This window comes from Schistocerca nitens, chromosome 5 (assembly GCF_023898315.1).
Source record: "Schistocerca nitens isolate TAMUIC-IGC-003100 chromosome 5, iqSchNite1.1, whole genome shotgun sequence".
Taxonomy (NCBI): Eukaryota; Metazoa; Arthropoda; class Insecta; order Orthoptera; family Acrididae; genus Schistocerca; species Schistocerca nitens.
In genome coordinates, this window is record NC_064618.1 from 625,891,003 (window position 1) to 625,911,481 (window position 20,479).

At 38.7% G+C, this 20,479-nt stretch overlaps 1 protein-coding gene across 8 annotated transcripts in view; it reads left to right on the forward strand.

Annotated features, from left to right (window-relative positions):
* Window positions 1–20,479, forward strand: part of LOC126259533 (serine/threonine-protein kinase Nek2-like) — a 73,960-nt gene that overhangs the window by 24,052 nt on the left and 29,429 nt on the right. For 3 of the 8 annotated variants that reach the window (XM_049956402.1, XM_049956404.1, XM_049956407.1), the window contains exons 2-4: window positions 1,025–1,217; window positions 1,410–1,653; window positions 14,864–15,003. In XM_049956402.1, coding sequence (XP_049812359.1) covers window positions 1,084–1,217; window positions 1,410–1,653; window positions 14,864–15,003 — 518 coding nt within the window. In that variant the 5' untranslated portion in view covers window positions 1,025–1,083. Of the gene's footprint in view, window positions 1–475; window positions 722–1,024; window positions 1,218–1,409; window positions 1,654–14,863; window positions 15,004–20,479 lie in introns of those variants that run through there. The other 5 variants (XM_049956400.1, XM_049956401.1, XM_049956406.1 and 2 more) reach the window with 4 other exon arrangements.

Sequence of the window (20,479 nt, forward strand, 5' to 3'; positions counted from 1 at the left end):
TTCAGTTTTAATCTACAGTTCATAACCAATAGATTGTGGTCAGAGTCCACATCTGCCCCTGGAAATGTCTTGCAATTTAAAACCCGATTCCTAAATCTCTGTCTTACCAATATATAAACTGTCTGATATCTTTTAGTATCTCCAGGGTTCTTCCTTCCATGTATACAACATTCTGTCATGATTCTTGAACCAAGTGTTAGCTATGATTAAGTTATGCTCTCTTAGTTATGCACAGTATTTTGATTCCATTATAACATAGGGTCTACATGCATGTTATCTTACTTACTGGTACATTGGTTAATTTCTTAGGAAAACAGTTCTCAAAGTAGCCTATGACTATGATACACAACATATTTTATTTTTTATTTACACCAGGAGTGTTGTGCACAATGTTCCACTCTATTTGACAAATTATTCTTTAAAATCTCAATTCTCTTTTTATTTATTACCCTTGTAGTGTAAATGAATTGTTCTCGTAAATAAACTGAAAGTGTGTTGAGCCTAATTGTGCTTCCCACATAGTGGTTACCATTCTGAGCTTTCGTTGCATGAGCTATGGTAGAGCTTTTTTTCTGAGTAGCTTACCACATTGTTTAAAGTACTGGTAGCTGTAACTTTTGCTGTGTATAAAAAAATTATGATTTCAAGCAGCACTTAAACTTTTCTGGCATGGTTTATGTTTGAAAGACTTTGTAATGGCTTTAGGAGAAAGAAGCCACACGTAAGTAGCTTTATTGTGAACCACATCTGCTTTTAAAACTATACTAGTGCAACTGAGCTAAAGTATCCAAAAACTCCATAGTGTTCAAGAAATGCTGAAAATGTTGTAGATAACAAAAATATCTGTTTCATTTGGCATTTTTCTGCAAGTAACAGTTACAAGGACTTGTATAAACACTTTTACTGTTTGCTCTGTTTTTGTGACTTGTTTTTCCTATGATACTGAAATGATTTGTTAAACTTTGCAGCCTGTGGCCACAACTAAATGTCTACATCCTCGTGTTTAAAGACTCATTTGTTACAGAAGACATACATAGATAAATCCGTGTGTGTTCTCAGCGCCTTGTCTCCGAGGTGAATTTAATGAGCGGCCTACATCATCCGAACATTGTCGAGTACCATGATCGCATAATTGATAAAACTTCAGCTACTTTATATATAATAATGGAATGGTGCCCAGGAGGTGACCTCTCTGTACTTATAACAAAATGTATAAAGTGAGTTATCCAATTTGCTTTAATATGAAACTGTGCAGAGATTACCATTTAAATTTTGTTTCTTTTGCAACACTGTTTGACAAATTAATATGCAATATTTTTTTTATGTCCCTTAATTTAAGTCGCCTTGATTCCCAAGGTATGTTGCTGCACCAGATTTATAGAAGCTAATTATTTTATATTTGATTTCAGGAGGAATTTATCACTAGATGAAGGATTTATATGGCGTGTTCTCTATCAGATAGCACGTGCACTTCAAGCATGCCACTCCCAGCTTCCATCTGGAACATTGTTGCATAGAGATGTGAAACCAGCAAATGTCTTCTTAGATTCAGATAACAATGCAAAACTTGGTGATTTTGGGTTGGCACGTATTCTAAATAGTGACAGTAGCTGTAGTCAGACGTTTGTTGGCACACCTTACTACATGAGTCCTGTGAGTACACTGTATTTGCTTAAATTTCATAAACTGAGTTTTATAAACACAGAATTTTTGATGAAGTAGATGTTTTACTGCCTTTATTACCAAATCTTAGTCATTCACCAGACATGGGAAGACAAATTATGTCAATTTTACACTTCAAGAATTCATACAATTAGGAATAAAGTAGATTAAGTAAATTAGAAATAAAGTAGAAATATATTAAAATATTAATAAAACTTGTAAGATGAGTGTTTTGCTAAATAATTATGAGACATAGGCATTTAGTAGTTTACTTAGTCAAAAGTGATAGCATCTTAAATTAATAATAATAAAATTAGTCATAATATAACAACTGGAGTGACTATATTGGGGAACTCAGTGAGGCTCTCCCATGGAACTGTAGGCTTTGCAAACAAGACAACAGAATCACTGAGCAGGAAACAAAGATTTGTACCCTTCAGGCTGAATTAGATAATGTGAAATTTGAACTAGATAGGTTAAAGGGAGTAAAAGATCTGTGAGATTGAGTAAAGGTAACAAGCAGTGGGCAAAAGGAGAACAGCTCTTTAACTTCATCTATATTTGAGCAAACAATAACAAATAAATTTGACTTGTTAACTGATGTAGGAGGGGAAGAGTGTAACCCAGCAGTAGGTCACAGTAGTGTACAGAAGACTTCTAGCAAATAAACTCATTGTAGCTCACTACCGAAAGAGAGTAGGAAGAGAAGAGCCTTGCTGCAAGGTAGCACTCATGGGAGGGGTATAGGCCATATGATATGGGACAAATTAGTGGGGACCGGTGGCCCTTGTAGTCTGGTCCCTCCCATCCCACAAACCATCCAACCAACAAATTAGTGAGAGTGTATCAGGTCACAATTACTGTGAAGCCGAGTGCTAGCCTTAGCCAGGTGACAGAGGATGTAGAGAATTTGCGCCAAGATTTTGGCAAAGAGGATCAGGTTATTACAGCTGGTGGAGCAGGGAATAATGTGGCAAAGGACAGTAGAAATGGGACTACCAGCTATAAAAACAAATGTGAGTTTTGTGGAGGTCCTGCAGTGCCGTGACCATCCTTGGTTAAACGCGGCTGTGAACCGTGTGAACACTGAGTGGAGCAGGCTGTTGCTGAGTGAAATGAAATCTCGTATGACTGCTGTGCCACTTGCTACAATTGGGAGATGAGACTATACTAGACATTCCCTACAACTGGTTGGCTGAGCTTCTTGCAGATAATATACGGGGGGGGGGGGGGGGGGGGCTACCATCACACATATCAAGGTCCTTGAGCTTACTCGTGTCTGAGAGGCATCTTTTTTAGGTTAGAATCAGGATACAGGAACCCTGTTTTCAAAGAAGTGAAAATGACAGAAGAGCCCCACAAAATGGTTCATAACACACAGAAAATTAAGGTTAGCTTATTTCATCAAATATTACAGGACTGAGTAGTAAGGTAGAAGGGCTTCTTGTCTGGAAAATTTAGAGGTCTGAAAAAAATAATCATGTGCCTGTGTGAGCATGTTACATAAGTTCCATGTAAAAGATTACACCATTTCAGCCTACCCCATGCAGAAATAACATAGGAAAAGGAGGAGTTGCTACGTACATTAAGAAAGAACACATGTTCAAAAACATTGAGATAGGTAGATTTTGTAGTGATCAGCACACAGAAGTGTGTGCTTGTGAATTAAAGCTGAAAAAAGTTCACTTTTAATTGCAGCTGTATATAGATCCACACTGGGAAATTTCGAATTATTTATGAGGAATCTGTATTCCTAATTGTGCTGTCTATCACACACAGAAAGCAGTTAAACAATGGAAAATCCAGAATGGCATATAAAAATATTATGAAAAGGATATTTGCTACTCACCATATAGAGGAGAAGCTGAGTCGCAGATAGATACAACAAAAAGACTGTTGGTAAGTGAGCTTTTGGCAAACAAGGCCTTCTTCGAAAGTAAAGCTCATTTTCCGAAAGTCTTTTCGTTATGCCTATCTGCGACTCAGCATCTCTGCTATATGGTGAGTAGCAACTGTCCTTTTCATAATATTGTTGCAGATCAAGCAATTAAAATGCTCTCTCTGACCATGATGCACAGTTAGCTAGGATAAACAACATATGCGTTACAGTATGGATACTTCTCAGTGGAAATCAGCTAGGATAAGTAACGACTCCAGGGCAAATGTGTTTATAGTTTACAGGAGATGACATGGGATGTAATTTGTAATAAGCAAATGCAAACATAAAATTAAATCTATTCTATGATAAATTCATATAATTGAAAACAGCTTTCCACATAAGCTAATCAGAAAGGGCACTAAAACAGCCATGTAAAAAAAATAATGGATCAATAGAGAGATTAAAGTATCTCGTGAAAGGAAAAGGAAAATGTAACTTTTGGCAAGGAGAAGTAGGAATCCTGCAGTAGTTGCACACTACAAAAACAATTAAAAATTAGTTAGAGAGGCTATTAAAACAAAGAACATTTGTATACGGTCAGAAATCAGTACTTCTGACAACAAACTTAAGGCTATATGAAATGTAGTGAAATGCCAGGACAACCAGCCACAGAACAAGACATCACTATTGAAATGAATGGAAGGGGTATAAATGATGAATCACAGGTAGCAAATGTATTTAATAATCAATTCTCAAGTATAGTAGAAAGCATAGGGACAAACAGTTAAAGAGAAAAATAAGAGCAGCATGTTGAAAATGTAACTTTCATAAAATCCAATCACGTGAATGTATTACCAATTACACATTCTCTCAATAATAAAAGCTCATCTGGTTTTGATGATATTTTCAATCGAGTGTTAAAATTTTTTTCCCATGTAATAAGCCTAGTTCTTTCTGAAACATGTAATGCATCACTAACTCAAGGCATTTTTCCAGAGAGACTGAAATATGCCATTTTCAAAGTCCTCTTTAAAAAAAGTGATAAGGGAGACGTCAGTAACTTCTGACCTATTTCACTGCTGTCATTCTCCAAAATTTTTGAGATGATGATGTATTCTAGAGTAGTATCTCACCTTAGAGCAACAATAGCATCCTTAGCAAATCACATTTTGGGTTTCAGAGGGGTTGCTCTACTAAGACTGCCATTTACACGTTTACTCACCAGGTTTTATGAGCATTAAATAATAAAATAGTGCCGGTTAGTATTTTCTGTGACCCCTCTAAGGCATTTGACTGTGTGAATCACAGTATTCTCCTAGATAAATTAACATTTTGTGGTATTTATGGTGCAGGCAACCAATGGATAATGTCATATCTAACCAAAAGAACGCTCTTGTACATAGTAATTCAAGCAAGACAGTCCAGGGACATAATTCTGACCAGGGAGGAACAACATACGGAATTCCTCAAGGTTCAGCCATAGGACCGCTACTGTTCCTTATATATGTAAATAGTCTTCTATCTAGTATACAGGGTGGTCCATTGATAGTGACCGGGCCAAATATCTCACAAAATAAGCATCAAACGAAAAAACTACAAAGAACGAAACTCGTCTACCTTGAAGGGGGAAATCAGATGGCGCTATAGTTGGCGCGCTAGATGGCGCTGCCATAGGTCAGACGGATATCAACTGCATTTTTTAAAATAGGAACCCCCATTTTATATTACATATTCGTGTAATACGTAAAGTAATATGAATGTTGTAGTTGCACCACTTTTTTCGCTTTGTGATAGATGGCGCTGTAATAGTCACAAATGTATAAGTACGTGGTATCACGTAACATTCCGCCAGTGCAGACGGTATTTGCTTCGTGATACATTACCCGTGTTAAAATGGACCGTTTACCAACTGCGGAAAACGTCGATATCGCATTGATGTATGGCTATTGTGATCATAGCATGTGCTATGTATGCTGCTCGGTATCCTGGACGACATCATCCAAGTGTGCAGACCGTTAGCCAGATAGTTACGTTATTTAAGAAAACAGGAAGTGTTCAACCACATGTGAAATGTCAACCACGACCTGCAACAAATGATGATGCCCGAGTACGTGTTTTAGCTGCTGTTGCGGCTAATCCGCACATCAGTTGCAGACAAACTGCGCGAAAATCGGGAATCTCATAAACGTCGCTATTGAGAATGCTACATCAACATCGATTGCACCCGTCCCATATTTCTATGCACGAGCAATTGCATGGCGATGACTTTGAATGTCATGTACAGTTCTTCCACTGGGCACAAGAGAAATTATGAGAACCGAGCGAGATGGCGCAGTGGTTAGACACTGGACTCGCATTCGGGAGGACGACGGTTCAATCCCGCGTCCGGTCATCCTGATTTAGGTTTTCCGTGATTTCCCTAAATCGCTCCAGGCAAATGCCGGGATGGTTCTTTTCAAAGGGCATGGCCAACTTCCTTCCCCGTCCTTCCCTAATCCGATGAGACCGATGACCACGCTGTCTGGTCTCCTTCCCCAAAACAACCCAAGAAATTATGAGAAAATGACAGATTTTTTGCAAGCGTTGTATTTAGCGGCGTCATTCACCAACAGCCGTAACATATAGCGGCATAATATGCACTATTGGGCAATGGAAAATCCATGATGGCTGCGACAAGTGGAACATCAGTGACCTTGGCGGGTTAATGTATGGTGCGGCATTATGGGAGGAAGGGTAATTGGCCCCCATTTTATCGATGGCAATCTAAATGGTGCAATGTATGCTGATTTCCTATGTAATGCTCTACTGATGTTACTACTAGATCTTTCATGGCATGACAGAATCACAATGTACTTCCAACATGATGGATGTCCAGCACATAGCTCGCGTGTAGTTGAAGTGGTATTGAATAGCATATTTCATGACAGGTGGATTGGTCGTCGAAGCACCGTACCATGGCCCGCACGTTCACCGGATCTGATGTCCCCGGATTTCTTTCTGTGGGGAAAGTTGAAGGATATTTGCTATCGTGATCCACCGCCAATGCCTGACAACATGCGTCAGCGCATTGTCAATGCATGTGCGAACATTACGGAAGGGGAACTACTCGCTGTTGAGAGGAATGTCGTTACACGTATTGCCAAATGCATTGAGGTTAATGGGCATCAATTTGAGCATTTATTGCATTAATGTGGTATTTACAGGTAATCATGCTATAACAGCATGCCTTCTCAGAAATGATAAGTTCACAAAGGTACATGTATCACATTGGAACAACCTAAATAAAATGTTCAAACGTACCTATGTTCTATATTTTAATTTAAAAAACCTATCTGTTACCAACTGTTTGTCTAAAATTCTGAGCTATTTGTTTGTGACTATTACAGTGCCATCTATCACAAAGCGAAAAAAGTGGTCCAACTAAAATATTCATATTTCTTTACGTACTACAAGAATATGTAATAAAAAATGGGGTTCCTATTTTTAAAAAAATGTGGTTGATATCCATTTGACCTATGGCAGCGCCATCTATCGGGCCAACCATATTGCCATGTGGTTTCCCCCTTCAAGCTAGACAAGTTTCGTTCTTTGTAGTTTTTTCGTTTGCTGCTTATTTCATGAGATATTTGGCTCAGTCACTATCATTGGACCACCCTGTATAACAATCACAATTAGTTCTTTTAGCAGATGACACTGGTATCGTATTCAATCCAAACATATGTACAGAAACAGAAGAAATGGTAAACAAAGTTATTAAAAGTATCATTGACTGCTTTTCTGTGAGTGGTCTCGTCTTCAATATTAAAAAGATGCAGCATAATCAGTTCTGCACATCTAGAGGTACTACATCTACATCTACATCCATACTCCACAAACCACCTGACGGTGTGTGGCATATTGTTTGTGGAAAGAAGGATTGTCAGTATGCCTCTGTGTGGGCTCTAATCTCTCTGATTTTATCCTCATGGTCTCTTCGCGAGATATACATAGGAGGGAGCAATATACTGCTTGACTCCTCAGTGAAGGTATGTTCTCGAAACTTCAACAAAAGCCCGTACCGAGCTACTGAGCGTCTCTCCTGCAGAGTCTTCCACTGGACTTTATCTATCATCTCCGTAACGCTTTCGCGATTACTAAATGACCCTGTAATGAAGTGCGCTGCTCTCCGTTGGATCTTCTCTATCTCTTCTATCAACCCCATCTGGCACGGATCCCACACCGCTGAGCAGCATTCAAGCAATGGGTGAACAAGTGTACTGTAACCTACTTCCTTTGTTTTCGGATTGCATTTCCCTATGATTCTTCCAATGAATCTCAGTCTGGCATCTGCTTTACCGACGATCAACTTCATATGATCATTCCATTTTAAATCACTCCTAATGCGTACTCCCAGGTAATTTATGGAATTAACTGCTTCCAGTTGCTGACCTGCTATATTGTAGCTAAATGATAAGGGATCTTTCTTTCTATGTATTCGCAGCACATTACACTTGTCTACATTGAGATTCAATTGCCGTTCCCTGCACCATGCGTCAATTCGCTCCAGATCCTCTTGCATTTCAGTACAATTTTCCATTGTTACAACCTCTCGATATACCACAGCATCATCCGCAAAAAGCCTCAGTGAACTTCCGAAGTCATACACAAGGTCATTTATGTTTATTGTGAATAGCAACGGTCCTACGACACTCCCCTGCGGCACACCTGAAATCACCCTTACTTCGGATGACTTCTATCCATTGAGAATGACATGCTGCATTCTGCTATCTAGGAACTCTTCAATCCAATCACACAATTGGTCTGATAGTCCATATGCTCTTACTTTGTTCATTAAACGACTGTGGGGAACTGTATCGAACGCCTTGCAGAAGTCAAGAAACATGGCATCTACCTGGGAACCCGTGTCTATGGCCCTCTGAGTCTTGTGGGCGAATAGCGTGAGCTGGGTTTCACACGATCGTCTTTTTCGAAACCCATGCTGATTCCTACAGAGTAGATTTCTAGTCTCCAGAAAAGTCATTATCTCGAACATAATACGTGTTCCAAAATTCTACAACTGATCGACGTTAGAGATATAGGTCTATAGTTCTGCACATCTGTTCGACGTCCATTTTTGAAAACGGGGATGACCTGTGCCCTTTTCCAATTGTTTTGAACGCTACGCTCTTCTAGAGACCTACGGTACACCGCTGCAAGAAGGGGGGCAAGTTCCTTCGCATACTCTGTGTAAAATCGAACTGGTATCCCATCAGGTCCAGCGGCCTTTCCTCTTTTGAGCGATTTTAATTGTTTCTCTATGCCTCTGTCGTCTATTTCATATCTACCATTTTGTCATATGTGCGACAATCTAGAGAAGGAACATCAATAATAAGTGTAACGCAAGGTGACAAAATAATAAATAGGATGTAAACTTCAAAATCTTAAGGATCCATATTGATGAAAATCTTTTAGAACTCCTAAAACAACTTAGTTTAGCCACATTTGCACTTAGATTGCAAATCTTGGGGAGAGACATATCAGTGAGTTGACGTTTTTTCATGTTTTCATTCAATAATGCCATGTGGAGTAATATTTTGGGGTAACTCATCTTTAGGAAAGAAAGTCTCCACTGCACAAAAACGTGCTGTAAGAGTAATATGTGGTGCTCACCCACGATCATCTTGTAAACATATGTTTAAAGAGTCCGACATTCTGACTACTGCTTCAAACTGTATGTATTCCCTCATGAAGTATGTTGTAAATAATCCATTACAGTTCAAAAGGAATAATGAGGTACATAATAAAAATACCAGAAGGAAAAATGGCATTCATTACTCCACATTAAAGTTGTCTAAAGCACAAAAGATGGTGCACAATGCTACAACAAAACTTTTTGATGACTTACAATTCTGCAACAAGAATTTTTGATGACTTACCCAGTGATGTAAAATGTCTAACAGACAACAAAATAAAAATGATAACAAACTGCGAAAGATTGCCCTTCACAACTCCTATTCTGTAAAAGAATTTCTGTTACTGTAATGTGTAGAAGATGGTGGGTAGGAATTACTAACTCACAGCCCTCCATCTTTCTTCTTTTTGTAAAATAGAGAGAGAGAAAGAGAGAGAGAGAGAGAGAAAATTAAGGAAAAAAACCTTAGAAATGTTCAGAATGTAACCATATGTACAAATTAATTTACAATCATTCTGATACATCGTGCTAAATGATCCATGGAACATAATTAACTAACTTTATCAGATTTAGGTGCATTCTCTAGCTGTTCCACAGGTCCGCTCTCTGACATCAGTCTAAAAAAATTATTAACTGATAACAGAGGTAAATGTTTTAAATCGTATCCTGAATTTTGGTCTAAACTTTTCCAGTAGTGAGAACTCAGCTTCAGGAGGCAACATATTAAACGTACTTATTCCTGCTACAGGAAAGCTGTCATGTTTTGGATAACTGACAATTTTAGAACATTGTAAAGTGGTTTTCATGCCTGATATTAAAGGCTTCCCAGTTTTCTTTATGTAATTAAAGGAATTTAAGATGAGATGTGGAGGTGGCCTTGTCTGCAACTATTGAGCATGCAGGGTGCAGTCATCTACAAGTTGTGGCTCAAGTTGGCACCTGTCACATGGTTTCTGAAGGCATCCTCGGTTCATATAGGCGGCTGGTGGGAGTGCTTAAGACTAGTGGCCTCACTCATGAGATGCAAGCAGCTCTCGCAGTTTGCAGCATTGTTCCCAGAGTTCATCGGGGTCCTTTTGTTTGGAGCTGAGTAGACGGTCTCAACCAAAGGATTTGTCAACTCTGTGACAGTCTTGGCTGGTCTGTATTATCAGCTGGAGTTTGTAGGACTCCCCTTTAGGGGTCAGGGGTGCATTACACGAAAGAAGCAGTTACTCGGGTAGCAGAGTACCAGTAGAGTGCACATGAGGGTTTTTTAGGCTATGTGGTAGTTTGAGGTACTCTGATGAACACTCTCCAATCAATACGCAGCAAAGGATGTCAGACTGCGTTCAGAGTAAAGACACTTCGACTGTCACAATATTATAAGTAATTGTCAAGGTATTCATAACATAGTTCCCTAATTTGCGGCCCTCTGGGAAAGTTCTCATACTCAAATTATTCTCAGAAGCAAGAACTGGCTTCAGCCTAAAGTGGAAAGCTCTGAGATATTTAGTGAGTCATTGAACATACAAGCACATCAGAAAGACAGATTAGAGGCCACAGGAGAGGGAGTGTTCGGTACAGTTGACAAAAATATTGTCTCTATTAAGGCTGAAGTTGAGAGTGACAGTGAAGTGCCATATAACTGTTCTAGGTGAAACCAAATTAATTGTTGTATGTTTTTAACAGCCACTCAATTCTGCTGTGTCAGTTCTAGAGTCATTCAAATAATGTTTGTGGTCAGTAGTGTGTAAATACCCAGATCATGCATTGTTAGTTGGTGGTGACTTTACTCTTCTGAGTATATACTGGGATGTCTTATGGATTCGTTGCAGAGGGTAGATAAAGACGGTCATGCGAAGTATTTTTGAACAACTTGTCTGAAAACTGTCTTGAGCAGCTAGCTCAGTAGCCCAAATGCAGTGGAAATTGTTTAGACCTTGTAGCTACAGATAAGCCGGACCTAATAGACAACGTTAGTATAGAAACTGGGATTAGTGATCATGATGTCATTATAGCAACTATGGTTATGAAATTTAATAAGTCAGCCCAGAAGGCTAGGAGAGTATTTCTACTAGAAAGAGCAGGTAAGCAGTTGTTAGCATCTAACTGAGACAGTGTACTGACGTCACTTAATTCCAAACATAGGCTTAGAGAAATTATGGGCAGAATTTAAGGAGATGGTAAATTGTGGTCTAAAGAATTATGTGCCAAATAAATGGATTAAGGATGGGAAAGACCCACCATGGTTTAATAATGAGATTCGGAAACTACTGAGGAAACTGAGGCTGTTGCACTCTTGGTTCAAAAAATAACATGCAAATGACAACAAGCGAAGGTTAGTAGAGATTCGTGCATCTGTGAAAAAAATCTATGCCCAAAGCATATAGTTACCACCACCATCATACCTCAGAAAAAGATATGGCGAAGAACCAGAGAAAATTCTGGTCCTATGTAAAATCACTACATGGGTTCATGTCACTTGTTGACGAGTCTGGTGTAGCACTTGAAAATAGCGAAACTAAAGCCGAAGTTTTAAATTTCGTGTTCAAGAAACTGTTCACGCAGGAGAATTGTACAAACATACCGTCCTGTGACCAACGAACAGACATGGATGACATAGTAATAGTTGAGCGCCCATAAGCCCCAACACACACACACGACAGTAAAAAGCATCCCCATCGGTCTGCAGATGGGGACGAAACTTTAGGTTTTGAGGTGAAATCCATTTAACCATGGCATAATAGCCTGGAACATTTTATTAACTGTGACATTTCCAGTTGTGAAAGTTCACGTTTTACAATAACAGTCTCCCTTGTAGAGAAGGAACTGAAGGAGTTGAAAACAAATAAGTCACCAGTCCCAGATGGAACCCATTTCAATTTTTCAAAGAGTACTCTATGGTATTGGCCCCTTACTTAGTTTGCACTTATTGTGAATCTTTCACCCAGTGCAAAGATCCAAGCAACTGGAAAAAAGTGCGAGTGACTCCTCCAAGGGCAAAATACTGGACCCACAAAATTACAGACCAATATCCCTAACATTGTTTTGCTGCAGACTCCTGGAACATAATTTCAGTTTGAATATAATAAATTTTCAGGAGTGACCCAGAAAAGTGTGACAGGACCACTGTTGTTCTCTATATACATAAATGATTTGGCGGGCAGGGTGGGCAGCAATCTGCAGTTGTTTGCTGATGATGCTGTGATGTGCAATAAGATGTCATCGTTGAGTGACTGTTGGAGGATACAAGGTGACACAGAAAAAAATTATAGTTCGTGTGATGAATGGCAACTAGCTCTCAATATTGAAAAAGCCAAGTTAATGCAGCAGAGTAGGTAAAACCAACCCACAATGCTCAAATACAGCACTAGTAGTGTCCTGCTTGACTCAATCACGCCGTATAAATATCTGGGAGTAACATTGCAAAGAAGCAATATGAAATGGAACGAGCATGTGAGGATTGTAGTAGGAAAGGTTAATGGTTGACTTCGGTTTATTGGGAGACTTCTTGGAAAGTGTGGTTCTGCTGTAAAGGAGACAGCATGTGGGACACTAGTGTGACCCACTCTTCAGTACTTCTCAAGTGTTTGGGATCTGTACCAGATCATATTAATGGAAGACACACAGAAATTCAGAGGCAGGCTGCTAGACTTGTAACTGTAGGTTCAAACACTAGACAAGTGTGACAGAGATTCTTTAGGAACTCAAACAGGAATTCTGTAGGGAATGCGACATTCTTTTCAAGGAACACTATTGAGAAAATTTAGAGAACCGGCATTTGCAGCTGACTGCAGAAAACTTCTATTGCCTCCAACATACATTTTGTGCAAGGACAATGAATATAAGATACGAGAAATTAGGACTCATGCGGAGACATATAGATAGTCGTTTTTTTTCTCATTCTATTTACAAGTGGAACAGGAAAGGAAATGACTAGCAGTGGTATTGGGTACCATACTCCGTAGGGTGGATTGCAAAGTATTGATATAGATATAGATATTGACTGAAGATGTACTACTCCCAGCTGGATGAAGATAATGTCTGTAACAGTCCAGTTTCTAATTTTTTGTTAATAATTAAAATTATGTGTCACTGCCCTCGACAGAAGTAGTAGGACATTCTTGCTGCCTAACACAAAACCTTAAAATCGACTAGATAATAAAGTCGTATCAAATGCAATCAAACATATCTGCTCATTGCAGCACAAGTCATGTAGAAATATTAGGAATAGGAGAGGCCTAAAAGTGGTTCCCTTAGGTTGCTATATTCTAGCATCTGTTTGCATGACACTTGTATAGATACAATCTGTTGCCAATTTTCTAAATTTGTCAGGGCAACACCTGTAGCATCATAGCACTTCAGCTTTCTTAAAAAGGTTTAATGTGATATGCAGTCAGATGTACTTAAGTCAGTAAATGTTATTGATATAGGTTCTTGCTCATCTATTTTCTTACCAGAGCAGACACTCCCATATCAATGGGCTTCCCTTTCTGAAAGCTATGTTGTATAATCTGTGACATGTCATCTTCAAAATAATTGATAAATTGATTTTTCAGTACAAATTCTATTACTTTGGCCACTGCAGAAGCTGTTGGTATTCCCCCCTCCCCCTCCCCCCCCTTCTCTCTCTCTCTCTCTCTCTCTCTCTCTCTCTCTCTCTCTCTCTCTCTCTCTCTCTCTCTTTCTTTCAGTATGGTGTAGTCTCACTGCGTGGGAAAGCAACAGAGGAAAAAACGTATGTTTATTGTAGTGGCATGTGGTTTTGCAAGTTCAAAAATAATTTTCTTGTCATTGATATCTGCATATGCTGAATGCTTGTAATCTTTCATAATGTGTATAATTAATCCTCTGTGATCTGGAATCATGCACTTTCAAATCACCACACACAGTTTTTTTTGCTCCATCCATGTCAATAATAAAGGTGGTTCCAGTTCAGGATATAGAGTTTCCAAGACCATCATCTGAGCTTCGGCACACCGAAATGAAAATTTAATCTACATTTAGTTACTCCAAAGCAGCCAAGTGTAAATCTAAATAGACACAACACTTCTGTTAGGCAGTTTTCCTAATGCTTGGCATGGCTTTGACGTAATTATCTTTCTGGTGTTGGAAGCTCTTTTCTGTGTTTGGGAATTAATAAATTTAATTCGCTGATATGAATATTGAAAATATTGTTAGCGTACACAGCCACACCACCATGGAGAGCCGATTGTCAGTACCAAGCATCCAACATGAGAGGATGATCAATGTGGCTTCATTTCCCAAACAAGTAATAGAAAAAACACGGATTATTATTATTATTATTTTATTTTTTTTATTTTTTTTCCCCTTCAGACTTTGATTTGTTGTTCTGGCTATGAATATGTATCAATGGAAGTAATCAATGTTTAAAAAATATTATAATTGGTTACATAAAATTCAATAGATAAAAAAGTCTATCCAGTTGGCTATAAATACAGGTACATAATTTAGTACCATCACCCACTTTATACACATGTTTTTCACTGCATTTTTCCCTTGTATATTACAGTATCAGACTGCTGGCTGAATAAGTGTCACAGGTGAATTCTCTCACCTTACAGCTGAAGAAGATTTTGTGAACTGTGTAGACTAATCTATGGCATATGTAAATGGTAGTTGCTACTAATTAGTCTCTCTTATTTCAGGAGGTTATAATGGGTGGCGCATACAGCAAAAAATCTGATGTGTGGTCGCTTGGGTGTATTGTTTATGAACTTTGTTCTCTCAGGCCGCCTTTCAAGGGTTCAAATATCAAACACTTAGCTCAGAAAATCATTGCAGGAAGGTATGTACCTAAATGATAAAGTAATAATACATACTACTAATAATTTTTCATGAAACTTCCAAATTAATGTGGGAAAATTATTGTGAGCGAAACAGATTTTTAGCTTGATGTCCCTGCTTTTGCATTAACTGTGTTCACACATAGTTTCATGTTCAGAACATAGTTTCATGTAGTCTTACTCAGAGTTAAAGTGAAAAGTAAGTACTAGATGTATAACAGATGACAGGGAAAGGTATCAAAGCCAACTGGGGGAGGTTCTCCCTTTCACAACCTCCCACCCCACCCAAAACATTCATTTATTTATTTTGTCCACTTAGTGTTACATCTTGTAATTTCACATTTTCAGTCATTTCCCTTGTACTTTCAAAATCTTGTCACTGTGTCCAATTTTATATCTTGTTATTTTCCTTGTGTTTCATTTTTGTTCAGCTTTTCGTAATTCTGTGTTCCACTTCTCTGATCATTTCTTGCATTTTTTATTGTTAAATATTAATCATGATTGTTTCCTTATGAGTCTCCTCAGTTGCAACTGAAAGATAGAATTTTAAGTTTTACGCCATTGAGGGGCTTACGATTCTCATGAGTACGTGTTTCTTGAGCACGTGGCCCCAAGCTGTTGCAGCACCAACGTCATTTCCTGTGCTGCAATTTCTCATCTTTGAATGCCATTCCTTCTGTTGCTCTCTTTCTCTTGGTGGCAGTATTTGATGGAAATACTATCAAAGACAGTGCTGCCAAAGCAGACTTACTAAACAGAGCCTTCCAAAATGCCTTCACAAAAGAAGACGAAGTAAATATTCCAGAATTCGAATCGAGAATAGCTGCCAACATGAGTAACGTAGAAGTAAATATCCTCGGAGTAGTGAAGCAACTCAAATCACTTAATAAAAGCAAGTCTTCTGGTCCAGACTGTATACCAATTAGGATCCTTTCGGAGTATGCTGATGCATTAGCTCCATACTTAACAATCATATACAACCGTTCGCTCGATGAAAGATCCGTACCAAAGACTGGAAAGTTGCACAGGTCACACCAATATTCAAGAAAGGTAGTAGGAATAATCCACTAAATTACAGGCCCATATCATTAATGTCGATATGCAGCAGGATTTTAGAACATACATTGTGTTCAAATATTATGGATTACCTCGAAGGAAATGGTCTATTCACACACAGTTAACATGGGTTTAGAAAACATTGTTCCTGTGAAACACAACTAGCTCTTTATTCACATGAAGTGCTGAGTGCTATTGACAAGGGATTTCAGATCGATTCCATATTCCTGGATTTCCGGAATTCTTTTGACACTGTACCACATAAGCAGCTCATAGTAAAATTGCGTGCTTATGGAATATCGTCTCAGTTATATGACTGGATTTGTGATTTCCTGTCAGAGAGGTCACAGTTCGTTGTAATTGATGGAAAGTCATCGAGTAAAACAGAAGTGATTTCAGGCGTTCCTGAAGGTAGTGTTAAAGGCCTTTTGCTGTTCCTTATCTATATAAACGATTTTGGCGACAATCTGAGCAGCCGTCTTCGGTTGTTTGCAGATGACGCTGTCATTTATCAACTAATAAAGTCATCAGAAGATCAAAACAAACTGCAAAACGATTTAGAAAAAAATATCTGAATGATGCGAAAAGTGGCAGTTAACCCTAAATAACGAAAAGTGTGAGGTCATCCACATGAGTGCGAAAAGGAACTCGTTAAACTTCGGTTACATGATAAATCAGTCTAATCTAAAAGCTGTAAATTCAACTAAATACCTAGATATTACAATTACGAACAACTTAAATTGGAAAGAACACATAGAAAATGTTGTGGGGAAGGTTAACCGAAGGCTGCGTTTTATTGGTAGGACACTTAGGAAATGTAACAAACCTACTAACGAGACTGCCTACACTACGCTTGTCCGTCCTCTTTTAGAATACTGCTGCGTGGTGTGGGATCCTTACCAGATAGGACTGACAGAGTACATCGAAAAAGTTCAAAGAAGGGCAGTGCGTTTTGTATCATCACGAAATATGGGAGAGATTGTTACAGAAATGATACAGGATTTGGGCTAGACATCATTAAAAGAAAGGCGTTATTCGTTGCGACTGAATCTTCTCACGAAATTCCAATCACCAACTTTCTCCTCCAAATGCGAAAATATTTTGTTGACACCGACCTACGTAGGGCGGAACGATCACCACAATAAAATAAGGGAAATCAGAGCCCGTGCGGAAAGATATAGGTGTTCATTCTTTCTGTGTGCGCTATACGAGATTAGAATAATAGAGAATTGTGAAGGTGGTTCGATGAACCCTGTGCCAGGCACTTAAATGTGATTTGCAGAGTATCCAAGTAGATGTGGATGTAGATGTTGACACAGCTACTCCCAATGTTTTGCTTTCCTTTCTCAGAATATTTATTGATTTGTCATCTTTTGGCTGAAGTAATTTTTTGTCCCCTTCTGGGTTTGACCTTCATATTCCAAAAATTTTTTTGTACTGTGGAGTGACTGGAGAAGAACTTATTAAATAGCACCTACCATGTGCAGTGTTGAAGATCATCTGGGCACGATACTTGCATAGTCTTTTTAACTGTGCTTCACATGGTGTATACGCACTGGGAAATATGGGAAAAAACTGGGAATTTTTTCATCTGAGAGAAAATCGAGAAAACCCAGGAATTTTTCAGAATTCTGTGGATTTACATTGTTGTAGTTTTCAGTTAAATTTTTGTAATTCTGACTGATAAGGATTTACCCTAACAAAGAATTTTACTTTATCCTGCTACTATAGAGTAATACTGCAGCAATGAAACATAACTGAAAGAATAACAATAAAATAAAAAAAATTAATTGCCAAGGAAATGTACCATTTTCAACAACAAACTGACTGCCAACAGTAAAATGTATCAAATGCTTTAAGATGAAGACTATGCAATACCTCACAACTACAAACTACTCTCGATGAGCTTGACCTCACAACTGTTTACATTAGGTTCATTTGAGCAGTTGCCAGTGAGCTCTCCCTCATAGGCAGAGCTGAAGTTACGTATGAGTGGCACCTTCTCCCACTTTCAGCCACTTGAAGTGTGGCTGTTAGCTGTACAAGCAGTAGCAGCAAGCAGCCAGATGTTACCCAGAAAAATTTTTCTGCCATGCTCAAGCTGGCAGATTCATGCATGCACAGAGCAGTCTCAATTGTAGGGGTACAGAGGGATAACCTCCACATGACCCATGTTTACGTTTTGTGATTTTGCTGTCTTCTCTTTGTTTACAGCTCTCACGTCAAATGAAAACAAAATGGATTTCTGTGGGTAGGAGCTATCAATTGAATCAAAATATATTCACATAATTACCTGCATGAACCATGGACCTTGCCGTTTGTGGGGTGGCTTGCTTACCTGAGTGATACAGATAGCCGAACCATATGTGCAACAACATCAGAAGGGTATCTGTTGAGAGGCCAGACAAACATGTGGTTCCTGAAGAGCTGCAGCACACTTTTCAGTATTTGCAGGGGCAACAATCTGCATGATTAACTGATCTGGCTTTCGAACATAAACCAAAACTATCTTGCTGTGCTGGTACTGCAGATGGCCGAAAGTAAGGGGAAACTACAGCCATAATTTTTCCCGAGGACATGCAGCTTTACTATATGGTTAAATGATGATGGCATCCTCCTGGGTAAAATATTCCAGAGGTAAAACAGTCCCCTATGCGGATCTTCAGGCGGGAACTACTCAGGAGAATGTTGTCATCAGGAGAAACAAAACTGGCTGTCTTTGAATTGCAGCATGGAATGTTAGATCCCTTAATCTGGTAGGTAGATCAGAAAATTTAAAAAAGGAAATGAATAGATTGAAGTTAGATGTAATGCAGGATTTGTTTAATTATGAATAAGAAAATAGGAATCCGGGTAAGCTATTCTGAACAGTGTAGTGATTGCATTATGTAGCCAATATAGATACGAAGCCCACTCCCATCACAGTAGTACAAAGCTGCATGCCAACTAGCTCTGCAGATGCTGAAGTGATTGAAGAAATGTATGCTCAAATAATAGAAGTTATTCAGGTACTTAAGGCATACGAAAATTTAATTGTGATGGGGGACTGGAATTCAATAGTAGGAAAAGAAAGAGAAGGAAAAATAGTAGGTGAATATGGACTGGGGAAAAGGAATGAAAGAGGAGTGTGCCTAATAGAGTTTTTCACAGATCATAACTTAATCTCCACTAACACTTGGTACTGGATTCATGAAAGAAGGTTGAATACATGGAAGGGACGTGGAGACATCGAAAGGTTTCAGATTTATTATATAATTGTAAGACAGAGATTTTGGAACCAGATTTCAAATTTTAAGGCATGACCACAATTTATTGGTTATGAACTGTAGATTAAAACTAAAGAAACTGCAAAAAGGTAGAAAATTAAGGAGATGAGATCTGTATAAGCTGAAAGAACAAGAGGTTGTCAAGGAAGTATTAGGAAAATGAATGGGTAGCTTTGAGAGATAAAATAGTGAAGGCAGCAGGGGATCAAATAGAAAAAATGACAATGCCTAGTAGAAATCTTGGGTGACACGAGTTATTGAAATTAAAGATGAAAGTAGAAATATAAAAATGCAGCAAATGAAGCTGGCGGAAGGAAATACAAACGTCAAAAGAGAGAGAGAGAGAGAGAGAGATTGACAGGAAGTGCAACGTGGTTGATCAGGAATGGCTAGAGGACAAATGTAAGGATTTAGACGCATATTTCACTAGGGGAAAGATAGATACGGCCTACAGAAAATTAAAGAGGCTTTTGAAGAAAGGAGAAGGAATAGTATGAATATCAAGATCTCAGGCGGAAAACCACTCCTAAGCAAAGAAGGGAAAGCTGAAAGGTGGAAGGGATGTGTACAGGGTCTATACAAGGAAGGCGAACTTCAAGGCAAAATTATAGAAATGGGAGAAGATATAGATGAAGATTAGATGAGGGACATGATAGTGCAAGAATAATTTGACAGAGCATTGAAAGACCTAAGTGAAGAAATGGCTCCAGGAGTAGACAATATTCTTTCAGACCTACTGGTAGCTTTGGGAAAGCAGTCCATAACAAAACTGTTCCATCTGGTGTGCAAGGCAGGTGAAATACCCTCAGACTTCAAGAAGAGTGTAGTATCCAAATTCCAAAGAAAGCAGGTGCTGACAGGTGTCAAGATTAGCAAACTATTAGTTTAATAAGTCATAGTCGCAAAATACTACTATGGATTCTTTACAGAAGAATGGAACTACTAGTACAAGCCGAGTGTGGGGAAGATCAGTTTGGGTTCCGGAGAAATGTAGGAATACACAAAGCAATACTGACCCTATGACTTATCTTAGAAGATAAGAAAAGGCAAACTTACATTTATAACTTTTGTAGACTAGAGGATGCTTTTGACAATGTTGCCTTGAATATTCTCTTTGAAATTCTGAAGGTAACAGGGGTAAAACACAGGGACTGAA